Source organism: Entelurus aequoreus, linkage group LG16, assembly GCF_033978785.1.
Source record: "Entelurus aequoreus isolate RoL-2023_Sb linkage group LG16, RoL_Eaeq_v1.1, whole genome shotgun sequence".
In the NCBI taxonomy this organism is placed as follows: domain Eukaryota; kingdom Metazoa; phylum Chordata; class Actinopteri; order Syngnathiformes; family Syngnathidae; genus Entelurus; species Entelurus aequoreus.
Genome location: NC_084746.1, coordinates 43,856,696 through 43,869,374, shown reverse-complemented (window position 1 = coordinate 43,869,374; position 12,679 = coordinate 43,856,696). Strand labels below are relative to the sequence as shown.

Here is a 12,679-nt window from a genome sequence, read left to right as displayed (position 1 = left end):
GCACAGTTCAGAGTATGAGCTAAACAAAGCGGCCGGAAGTTACATGTACTGGCGGGAAGAGGAGCTCTGTGAACTTAGTACTTTGGGCACGGGGAAGAGGAGGTGGTCCAGCTGGGCCTCCCCCACCAAAGGGATGGTGATGCGGTTGGGAAGCACCACAAAGCTGTAGATGATGTCCTGGATCAGGTTGTCACACAAACCACTGGCATGGGACAACAGGAGAGATATTAAATAATACGTAGAACATCATACTGACCATTACTGTTCACTCAATTCCACCACGACAGTGACAATTATTAACTTTGTAAAGGCTGAAACTTCAATTCTTGTAATGGATCTCATTAGATTGTGTTCTAATACAGGTGTCAAAGAGTGGAGTTTGATTAAATTAATAGTATCATGAAATAATTGCTTAGGTTAGTTAGTTAAAGGCAGTGCTTCTCAAAAATGTTCTGTTACGGCCCATCCCCATCCCCAGGGAGAAGAAAATATTGTGTCCAAACACACGGTTTTTCCTTGCCGTCCACCGTGGTTCCAGTGGAGACAAGTGCTACATATGCTTCATTATATTCTGGTACAGCAAAAAACGCATGTTCCCCGGGGTCACATGTGCCCCCCTTGGCATCGCACCCCCCACCCCCCAAACTCCACAGGGCCCCCGCCCACTATTTGAGAAGGACTGGTTGGGGTAAGTTAGCTCTGTTTTGAAATGAATACACATGTTTGATCAACATGTTGGAGGCGTTTGTGTCAGTGAGGGACAGGAGGACACTGGACAAACTGCTCGCCATCATGGACAATCCTGCCCACCCACTCCACCTGACAATTAAGGGACAGCGGAGCTCATACTCCAACAGGCTCCTTCAACTTCCTTCCCGCACTGTGCGATTCAAGAACTCCTTCATTCCGTACTCCATCCAGCTGTATAATCACTGGCCATACAGCAATAGATGACATGTTAGCTACTTCTCTTTGTTTATAATGTTTATAATGTCTATCTTCTATTTCCTGCTGGACCTACTCTCTATTTTATGCTGCTGCTGTCATATATACTGTATATACTGTAATATTGTACATGGTCATTGGTGTATATTGTATATATGTTATAGACATAATATAATATATCTGTATATAAATTATTCTGTACACATATTATGTATATATTCGTATATATGTTAGATTTTTTTTTATAGCTTTTTTAGTCTATTTATACCTGCATTGTCCTTTCCATCCTTACACTTTCCATCATTGTAACTGAGCTACTGTGTTGAACAATTTCCCTTGTGGATCATTAAAGTTTGTCTAAGTCTAAGTCCAAGTCTAACATGCAGTCATGTTCCTCTGACACCACTAGAGGGAGACTGTGTGTTACATCTGTGCACTGTTGCCAGTCCTAAAACGAATCTCCTTCTGATGGCCTATTTTGTCTCAAATTCTAAGCACATTAAAAGCTTATTTTCGAGCCGCAATGTTGTTTGTGACTCAGCTCCTTCCTCAGACACGCACACACACAAGACAAGGTTACCACAACGGCCTGCGATATTTCTATTATAGGTGTGTTAGCTTGGCACAACATGCACATTCCAAAGTGGATCCAGATGGAAAAACACAGTATTTGGTTGAGTGCAGATTAACAGGGTTGAAATATGACACACTCAAACACACTCATAAGGAGAAAGTCAAAAGGGTGGGGCAAGTGCAGGCCGTGTGCTTGATCACTAACGAAACAAGACACACACATGCACATACAGTACACACACACAGGCACACAAGTGTAATTCGACAAACTCGTCAAACGAGGACGGCTACATTTCAAAGGGCGGGGTATCCAGGAAAGCAGTTTCTCTACTGTATACAAACAGGAAGCACGCAGGAAACACAGTACTGAGCTTCACCGACATTCTTCATGCTTTTATGTCAGGTAAACTGACAAAGTCTAAGTGTCTGAGGCATCTTTCATGTCTCACGCTCATCAATGTCTCTCTCCAGCTTTGCAATTGCACTTAAAGCTTCATGTCCTCTTCACACCAGATATGCTGAGTGCACATATAGAAACTAGTACAAATCTGTTTGGGTTGGACTCTGTAGGACTATTGCACCAGGACTGTTTGCCTACCTAATTATTTGGCTTTATAGCTGCCAGATTCTCACACACATGCACAAAGAGATACATTCAGTCTTGGGTGTCAATGGTGTGTTCAAGTGCACCTCGGCATCTCTTCTCTCTGTCTTTAATTTTGGCATTTTTCTAACTAATAGTCAGGCGAGAGCGGTACGACACTTTGATTGCATGAAACAGCAGTACGTACTTGATTCCAGGGATGTCTAGCATGTTGGTCAGGCCAGTCCAGTTAATGTCCAGCAGCTGAAAAACAAAATGTGACACACAGTTCTAAAATGTGACCTCTGTTGCATAGGGTAGTGTACCTAATGAAGTGGCTGTCTGCAGGGAAACATTATGTAACTAATTATTGCTGCAGACACCGCTTCCATTAGGCTGTCATATCGCTAGCGTTAGCATCAGTGCTAGCAGTAGTGGATTAGTCATAATGACAGAAATTAGCATTCCAAAGATTAGCAACGATTGCTGGTCATCAAGCAGGATGAGAGGATGTGGAAGATAAACAGGAAGTAGCGAGAGAGAACCGAATGATGGTCAGTGCACATTCTTGCACGTTAGCTAAGAGGGCATGCTCCATATGTCGTACAGTTTGTGAATGGCTTATTCAGAGGCATCAAGGTTAATGGTGCCTCCATGACACTGTGTTTGAAGGAGGGTGTGTGTGTGTGTGTGTGTGTGTGTGTGTGTGTGTGTGTGTGTGTGTGTGTGTGTGTGTGTGTGTGTGTGTGTGTGTGTGTGTGCGTGTGTGTGTGTGTGTGTGTTAACACCACAGAGAAAGACAGTGAGTCTGCAGCTAGGAGATTACGCTTGTCTGCAAAGCTGGAAAAGGTCAGGAGAGAAGATGAACAGTGTCAAATGTTGTAAGTGCGAAGGAAATGTTGGAAAGCATGACGTGTTCTAAATCAGGGGTGTCCAAGGTATGGCCCGGGGACCTATTTGTGGCCTGTAGCTAATTTTTTAACGGCCTGCAGCATAATTCTAAAAATACTTTTACTAGTAAAAAAAAAAAAAAAAAGTGGAATTAAGGAGGAAACAGGTGTAATGTACCAATAAATAGTTGAAATGTTCATGCTGTAAAAAGGGTTACTGATGCTGACACAGGCTGTTTTTCTTCTTTAATAAAATCTATTATTGTATTGGTTTTGAAAATGAAAAATATCAAAATGGCCCCCCACCTATTAGAATTTTTCAGTATGCAGCCTTCAATGAAAAAAGTTTGGACACTCCTACTCTAAATCATGACTAAAAAAAAAAGAAAAATTCTACCACGTGCAATTAAAGCAATTAATTAATTCCACAAAGAGGAGGAAGAAGCACCAATAAAAAAACACACTGCACTGTGTTTAGCTCCGCCCCTTTAGCTTCCCCACTACTATACAGAGAGGATGACGACACACTTCTGTCAGCAAGATACAAACTGGGTAAAGAACACTCACAAAATACATATCATTTATTGTGGTCATCTTTTAATGTGAAAACAAGCGGCTGTGTCAGCTCTGGCTATCCTCAGGACATTTCAAAGACGTGTGTTTGTTCGGAGAGGGGCATTGTCATGAAAGTCATGTATTCCTTCCGAGCCTTTATCAGCACAGCCAATCAACTGACGTGAAAGAGCAACTATGTGCAGTATGTGAACCTAACGACACAAACTGGCGCAACAACAAAAAACCTTACCATCATTGTAAAATCTGTCTAAATAGGGCATTGTCGTGAAAGTCATGTCTTCCTTCCGAGCCTTTATCAGCGCAGCCAACCAACTGACGTGAAAGAGCAACTATGTGCAGTATGTGAACCTAACGACACAAACTGCCGCAACAACAAAAAACCTTACCATCATTGTAAAATCGGTCTAAATACAGTCCTAGCTGCTCCTCCACTTAATGAGTACATTAAACACAGGTCTTTACTTAGAGCCACATCTAGGGGTGACTGACATAACAGCGATAAAAACAACTTTTGGACAACATAACTTGACAAAGTAACTTTTGGAATGACTTGCCACCCTCTATCAGAGATTCCAACAGCTTTGCTACCTTTAAATGTCACTTAAAGGAGTGGCGCATGTCCAATCATGTGTAATCACGATCACAGCCAAGTGAAGACAGCAAATATAGGTCATTTGAAATTATGCATCTTAGCACTTCAGTCATTTTAATAAATATTATGTTTTATTGTGTGTGTTTTGTAATTAGAGGACCATGTGCAATACAATTTAGCATTTTTTTTTATACATTTTTATGTAATTGTTCTACTTTTCCGTCTGCCTTATGCATTTTAATTACGATGGTCATTTTATTCCAGATTACTCTAAAGCTGAGGTAATGCAAGCTAGTGTTATATGGCTTTCCATTGAATTGTTACGTATATTTGAGTCTACATATTGTTGTACTGTTTATAACGTTTGATGCCGATGTTTCGTTTTTTGGTTTTTAATAGACTTTATTGTACGTACCATCAACCTGATCGAAATTAGCCTCTGGTTTTACAATCTGGCAGATTTAAATTGTCACGTTTATTAATGTGCATTGTCCCAAGAAACAAATAAAGATAAAGACAAGTGCAAAATGGAAGGAAAGACATTGATTTTGAATTGTAGTGTCGCAGGTGGAACCAAGGACCAGGACGGGTATGTTTCAGGCACTTATCCAAGTAAGCCACATGAAACATTCCTTCAGGAACACATAGAACCAACCTCTCCATTAGAAGGGTGTAACGAGATGCCGACATTGTCGACAAAAATCGACAATAAGATCTGTCATCAATAATAGTCCATGACATCATTGCTCGTGTTTTTACGGACAGAAACAAATGTGGGAGTCAACGTAAAAACATTGAAAGTATGAGAAAATGTCACTCTAAACACTTCAAAGCAGACCTCGCTATTCATGGCAGTACGTCTGTGATGTGGGAGCGTTTAAAGCGAAGCCATTTCAAACCTCTAGGGGATGCGGTCTGCGACTCTCCTCGGTAACATAGACAGCTTAGAGAAAAAAAGATCATTAAAGCCCGCCAGCTACACTTTGTCTATATACACTGTTGCGTTAACGCACTTTTTGTATCTTTTTACGCTTTGAAATCAGAAAGGATGCGCATTTCCGGAAATCCGCGCGTCCCTGGGACTCACATTTTTTTTAACCGACCACGCCTTCTCTGGGTCAAAACTCCAGTTTGCTTGTTTTTTTGTTTTTTATCGATTATCGCTTTCCGCCGATGTTTTGTTTTGTTTATATTTACCGGTTCAAATTTCCGTCTCCGTTTATTGGGTTTTTATTGTTCATCTTCAAAGTAATGAACTTTCGGGTACAATTTCTTAAATTTTGATTCTCCAAAAGTTTTATCAATGACAAATACCACCTCAGTTTGCACTTGGACAACTTTACCGCAAAGGGCTGTCAAAAGAAAGACTTCATGGTAAACACTAAGGTGACTGTAAAGTCAACTTTTTTAACTTCCTCCTGTGCCATTCCTCAAGTCAATGAGTTGTTTTAGTCTTTGTGAGTCCATGGAAACTTCACTTTTATCTCCTGCTGCATCCACATTGTTCGAGGATGGAGACACGCTAGCTGTTAGCTTCAAGCTAACCAGCACCCGACCAGATTCCTCCACTCCAAAAACATACTTTGCAGGTCAACAAAACGTGGCAGACAAGTTAGCAAGTGTCACTCACATCGCTCACTGATGTCATCACCGTCATTGTTTACTGAAGCAGAGATGCTGACATTATGATAAACTCTCATGCGTTACCAGGCTCTGCTTTACATTGATAGACTTATCAGATTTGATTTTTTATTATCTATAGCAGTGGTAGCAAAAGTGTGGCCTGGAGGCCATTTGCGGCCTGAAGCTAATGTTTTAAAGGCCCACGGCACATTCTAAAAATACTATTACAATAAACAAAAACATAACAAAAGTGGAATAAAAAAGCTTACAGGTAAAATGTAATGTAGAAAAAGTTGAATGTTGACTAATAAAACAATCTGTTTTTTTCCTTTAAAACTGTCATTGCTCAAAACATAATATTGAATCAAAATCAATGCTTTTATGAATTATTAGACTTGACGGATAGATCTGAAGTTGATGTAGACTCTAGAGATTTAAGCGTTAAATAAATAATGTATGTATGCCCTGGCACACGATTATCATAATTCCATGACTGAAGCAAAAAACTTTTTACACTTTTATACTGAAATACATACACCTAAAACTTCCATCCATTTTCTACCGCTTGTCCCTTTTTGGGGTCGCGGGGGGTGCTGGAGCCTATCTCAGCAATAAAAATATAGAAAAAAATAACGGCAGCAGTAAAGTTTAGATCCATGAAGGAAAGAAGAAAGTGAATGAATGTTTATAACTGAATAGATGTACATATGCATTAAACATTCGTTTATGACAAACTTTTTCCAAAACACAATATTGAATGTGAGATATAACAGGATAATGCATACATTTATCATTTGTTTTCAAAACGGTTACAAAAAAGTGGGATCCCAAAAATGTGCTGTGGGACCCCATTTTTATGACTTGATGGGGTCCCTGGGATCCCATTTTGAAAATTCCTAGCGCCAACACTGTATATACCTGTGTGCATCTTTCTAAACACATCATCATCACCAGAAAATGTTTTTTGATGGATAGCTTTAGTGTTGTTTTGTTTGTCTTTAGTGCTGTTATTTTGACTGTCCTCTGTTTACATACAAAATTATATTTAGTTTTTTATCGAAACTTTGCCTATCCCTGCTTTAAAATGGACAAACGTTTAATAAGAGTTATTTGTGTAACAGTCTAATAAGCAGCACAATTACAGTATAAATAAATATTTCTGTATTAATTAGTGTTCTTTATTTTTAGCATATACCTAAAAATATCTCAATCCGAATTTAAAACCCGAAGACTGAATTAGAGCCACTGAATAGGTGTGCACTTCCTAATGCGATTAGTCGACTAATTGTTAAGATTCGAATTGACTATAAAAATAGTCGATGGTTGGATGCTGAGTTCTGACTATTCAGTCACCCTAAACCTTTCAAATGCACGCTTGCCAGTTAACTAGCTAATGATAATTCTAGCATGCGGCACACGAAAATGCCTTGTCACATAAATGTTGTGATTATTGTGTCTGTGACTTAACAATTGGCCCCTCTGAAATCAGTATCATTTTAAAGGCAACAGCTTCCAAAGAGCACAGTACGGTGTGGCGATCATCCAAAGAGAGCACAGTCTACCACAGGGGTCGGGAACCTTTTTGGCTGAGAGAGCCATGAAAGCCAAATATTTTAAAATGTATTTCCGTGAGAGCCATATAATATTTTTTAACACTGAATACAACTAAATGCGTGCATTTTTAAGTAAGACCAACATTTTTAGAGTATAATAAGTCTCTTATTCTTTTTAATAACATTGTTATTCTGAAGCTAACCAATAATAAATAAAATACTTCTTACCATTAATGCGACTTCTTGAACAGTTGCGGTAGAAAACGGATGGATGGATTAAAATGCATGAGAATGTTTTATATTTTGAACGTTATTTTTAACACTGTGATTACCAGCTGAATTATTCATTACTTATCGTGTTAAGCAAAGTCAGCTAAGATTCATCTGAGAGCCAGATGCAGTCATCAAAAGAGCCACATCTGGCTCTAGAGCCATAGATTCCCTACCCCTGGTCTACCAACTACATACTTAGCTGATTCTGATTCTGAATAGTTCAAGTGTTGATATATATTTAGCGAGCTATGCGAGTTCTAGCTTGTGACTGACTTCCTGTTCAAACTTGAGCTTTGCGTTCAAGTCCCAACTCAACGATTTCATATCCTTGTGTGCAATTTTCAGATCTTCAATTGCTCACGCTGGGTAACAATATCGAGGCCGACATCTGGAGGAAGCTCAGGAAGGAAGACGGCAGCCGGGGTAGAAGAAATGTGCTGCCAGCCGAGAGAGGCTCGCCTTGCACGAGAAGGAGAAGAAGAAGAAAAGATGGACTTCCTGTGTTGTTACTCACCGGCTTCTTGAGGAAAAAGACGGACAGCGCACCGATGAGAGGCATGTCACCCAGGAGAGGCTCCATCACCACTCTCATTACTCCATGCAGCTACACAATAAGCAAGAAAACAACTCAGTTATTTGCAAGCTTTTTTTTTTTTTATTTAATCACTTTTTTCCCCACAACCAAAATGAAGGCTCAAAACTGAATGCTAAGTATTTGAACACAAAGCAAGTTACTGGAATGACCGACGAGATAATCTGCTTGCTTTGTGCACACTCGGATGTGTCCCGCGCGTCACAACCAGAGCAAATAGCATGACAGAAAAACCGCCTACCCGCTAGCACGTCAGCTCTCTGTTACGTCGCATCAGCACAGACAACGCAGCATCAGATTTGTCTGGGTGCAGTGCGACGCGGAGCACGACTGCTCGTAGCCAATGAAAGTGTTTGTCCGACTGAAACAAACTTTCTTTACACTAATCTCTGAACAGCAAACAGCGGCTGCAGCCTGGCTCGATAACGACTCTTTTATCAGGCCTGTGTCAACATCGCAGAGGTCGGGGGCCATTGCGTTTGTAATAAAGACTGAAATGCTTTTAAATCCTTTGTGGGCCAAGAGTAACATGACATAGGGCCTGATCACCTAAGATCCAAAAACCACACGCTAAACAGCGTGTGCCAACTACTGTATAAAACTGTGTGTACTATTAGCGGGCATGTTGTGTGTGATCTACTAAGACTGTGTGTACAATTGAAAATGGTGCACACCGCCTTATTTAAATAAAGTTTTTGTGTTTACTATGAGGCTTTCCCCATTTAAACACTTATTTATTGCACATTCATGTTATCATTCTCCTGCCTGTGGCACTTTGTTATGTTTTGAAACATGCAAAAGAGATCTACCACTTTTTTTCTGGACATTTTAAATGCAGTCCTGCAAAGCATCTACAATGTAACCACTTTTTTTAGCGCGCTCAAGGTGTGAGGTTGGCACTAATTGCAAGCATGTGCTCCAGACGCAAGAAAATGCATATTCCAAGGAGTTTTTTTTATATACAGTGTACAGTGGAACTTCTAATTACAAACCCCTCTATTTCTCGTAGTACTATTAGTAGCGCATAGTCGCCCATAGTCGGTCATTTTCACATTTAACAGGCGGAACGCTATTGGCTGCTTAGCAAAAGCTGTCACACGGACTATTCAAAGTAAAACTAAATGCTTATGCTATGGAGCGCGCGATAACAAGTACAGTCATCCCTCTCTACATAGTGCTTGACATATCGGGGCTTCACTCCATCACAACTACCTATTTTTAGCCCAAATTAAGTGTTTAATTAAGACTTATTTTTATTTGTCTTATTTTATATTATGATGTTTTGGCGACCCATCCATCTTCTTCCGCTTATCCAAAGTCGGGTCGCGAGGAGGAGCAGCCTAAGCGGAGAAGGCCAGACTTCCCTCTCCTTAGCCACTTTGTCCAGCTCCTCCCCCGAGGCGTTCCCAGGCCAGCTGGGAGACATAGTCTCCCCAATGTGTCCTGGCACTTGCCGCATGTCCTCTTACCGTGCCCTAAACACCTCCCAAGGAATGCATCCTAACCAGATGCACATACCACCTCATCTGGCTTCTCTCGATGTGGAGGAGCAGCGACTTTACTCTGAGCTCCTCCCCAATGACAGAGCTTCTCACCCTATCTTTAAGGGAGAGCCCCGCCACCCGACGGAGGAAACTCATTCCAGCCGCTTGTACCCGTGATCTTGTCCTTTTGGTTATACCTCAAAGCACATGACCATAGGTGAGAATGGGAACATAGATCGACCGGAAAATGTAAAGCTTTGCCTTCCAACTCAACTCCTTGTTTTGGCGATCGATAAAGATATTCACCAAGTGGGACATCCGTTTCAGAGTTAAGGGTTAACACTGCTAACAACAACAGGCGTTACTTGGTGTAACTGTATCTTCACCGTGACGATCAAGTTAACCAACTTTTGGCAGAAAACCTTTTTGACGCACTTCATTTTCGACTTGTGTCACAATTAACACATGTCCACATTAGTGAGCCTTGGGCGTGAGCATTGTTAAAAGACTTGGACCAGACTTGGTGTAAGTTGGAGCGCCATTACTGCTAACAAAAATGCTATCAGCTATTAACAATGCTAAGTGGCGATAAACTCGTCAAGATGTACTTCATCTTCGACATCAATAACACAGCTTTGATGGGATCAATGTGCAATGACAACGCAGACACGCGATGTTAACAACACAGTATGCTAACAACACAGCTAATGATCATAGCAGCGACTGTCAAGTTCACCAGGTTTTGGTAGAACAACACACACCCATGGTTTTAGCACATGGAAGCCCAGTTCTAACTTGGAGGAATTACCCAAGTTGTGACAAAGTATTTCCAGGTAGTGGCCGTGTTGTAGTGGTCGGGTGATAGCCATAGCAATGATGTTTGTAGGATCCTCCGGGCTACCGGTGAGTACTGTAATTTACAGTAGAACACACTGAAGACTACTATACTGGTTGTGATGAATGTAAAGGTGACTGTGGGTGTTATTTCATGATTAGAGGGCTCTAATAATGTAACAAATATTTGATTTATTAATAATATTTCTACTTCGCAGAAATTAGTTTACCATGGTCAGGCCTGGAACCAATTGGCCGCCATAAACGACGGATGACTCTATAGCAGAACTTGTGGATGGAATAACATGTTACAACACATCATTTTGCTGCCATTACAACACACACCCGCACGCGCACACATACACACGCACACACTGGTACCTGAATGCTCTTGATTCCAGCTCTGCAGTAGAACTTCTTAATGTCCACGTCAATCTCTGTGTTCCCCACAAAACTGCAAAGACACCACAGCTGATTGAAATAGACATACAACACAAACAGGGTAGACAACATGGCCAGTGTGATATGAGAAAGGCTAAAGAACTGTAGAAGATGGCGCAGCGTACCTGATCTGCAGGTCCATGATGACCTGCCTCTTGTCCACATTCTCCGTGTAAACCTTCACACCGTTGACTCTCAGAGGCTGCAATGCCATCAAGTAGACAACGTTAGGACGCTCAAATAACAAGTTCAGTTCAAAGCTAAACTAGAAGAAGATGATTAAAGTAACGAAGAAGCAAACAGGACGTAATCGTGTGACAGTTCACCTTATCGCCCATGTCAATCGAAGAAGCAAACAGGACGTAATCGTGTGACAGTTCACCTTATCGCCCATGTCAATCTTGGAAAAGCAGAAGGTGCTGAGGTGAGGGTTGGCGCCTTTCACAGCTGGCTCGATGGTGTCTCGGAACAACTTATCCACAAACTGACAGATGAACGGCCACATCTGCTTCACCGTCTATCAGAAGACACATTTCATCATGACTCACGCCATGTTCACCATTCTTCTGTTCTTGCGTGTATGCGTGCGTGTGCGTGTGTGTGTGCTTGTGTGTGCGTGTGTTAGCTTTAACTTGCTAGCATTTGCTCAAGCAGACAAGAAGTAAAAGTCCCAAGAAGAAGAAAAGCAGAAGTGATAAGCCATCCAACAAAGCTGCTGATCTGTTTTCCATGGAAGTCCACTGCTCCTCATCTTATTTCTCTTCCGGGTCAGGAAACGTCTCCTTCCCTCCTGGGTGCTGGTATCACTCGTGCAGCAGCGCTCCAGATTCTGATCTTATTTATAAAACCTGCATGTGTGTGCGCGGGTGTGTACCTTATTCAGCCACTCCACTCTTTCCACATCTGGATAATGGACCTGATTTAGGGCACACAGAGGCAGATAGAGGAACAAAGTAAATTAGAACTCCAGCATCACCATACAGTAAGCGTCAACACTTGACAGCAAGGTTTACATTCTATGCTAATAATTAAAGGTGTAACAATACGCCATTGACACGGTTTAATTTATTTTGGGTCGAGGAAGGGAACAGGAAACTGCTGGCAGCTAATTCTCCCATGTGTGGGCCACTTTGATACATGTTGTGCATTAAAGACGTAAAAGAAATCCATCTTTCCATTTTCTTATGCTTAACCAGGTTTGGGTCCTGGGGGCAGCAGTCTCTGTACGGAAGCCCAGATTTTGAAATCTCTGGTTATAGGGCTGTTGCTATTAGTTATTGTTCGATTAATCAAAAAAACACACATTATAGCCTAAAAGATTTGTCTGCTTGCCATAGCCTCTATTCTTTGTTTCTAATAAATGCACATAATCAACATTGTAATTGCAATTTTAACATGTGTGCAACAAATAATAAAAATAATAAATGAAACATTTCTGCCGTTTGCCGCCACACAAATCCCGGCACCCACAGACCACTGCTCTCATGTGGAGCAGCCGTGTGGGAAGCATGTCCGCACATTCAAAGTTCCAGGCACTCAATGGGGTCTAGATTTGATCAATTTAGTAATACTCAATGAATAAATTAATCGAAGCAGCCCTATTTGGCTACGCACATCAGTCTCAACCAGAGGAGACCGATGTGTTCCTTCCGGCTAAGCATGCCCAAAACACGTCATAGTATTATTGAGAAGACTTTGAAACCAAAATATTGTGGTATTT

General features: G+C 41.2%; 1 protein-coding gene across 2 annotated transcripts in view; it reads right to left on the bottom strand.

Moving 5' to 3' along the window:
* Positions 1 to 12,679, bottom strand: part of esyt2a (extended synaptotagmin-like protein 2a) — a 45,972-nt gene that overhangs the window by 21,877 nt on the left and 11,416 nt on the right. For both annotated transcript variants that reach the window (XM_062023073.1, XM_062023074.1), the window contains exons 3-9: positions 11,834 to 11,875; positions 11,342 to 11,476; positions 11,085 to 11,161; positions 10,900 to 10,972; positions 8,123 to 8,212; positions 2,310 to 2,365; positions 82 to 202 (exon numbers count right to left, since the gene is read on the bottom strand). In XM_062023073.1, the coding sequence (XP_061879057.1) occupies positions 82 to 202; positions 2,310 to 2,365; positions 8,123 to 8,212; positions 10,900 to 10,972; positions 11,085 to 11,161; positions 11,342 to 11,476; positions 11,834 to 11,875 (594 nt within the window). The remainder of the gene's footprint in view (positions 1 to 81; positions 203 to 2,309; positions 2,366 to 8,122; positions 8,213 to 10,899; positions 10,973 to 11,084; positions 11,162 to 11,341; positions 11,477 to 11,833; positions 11,876 to 12,679) is intronic.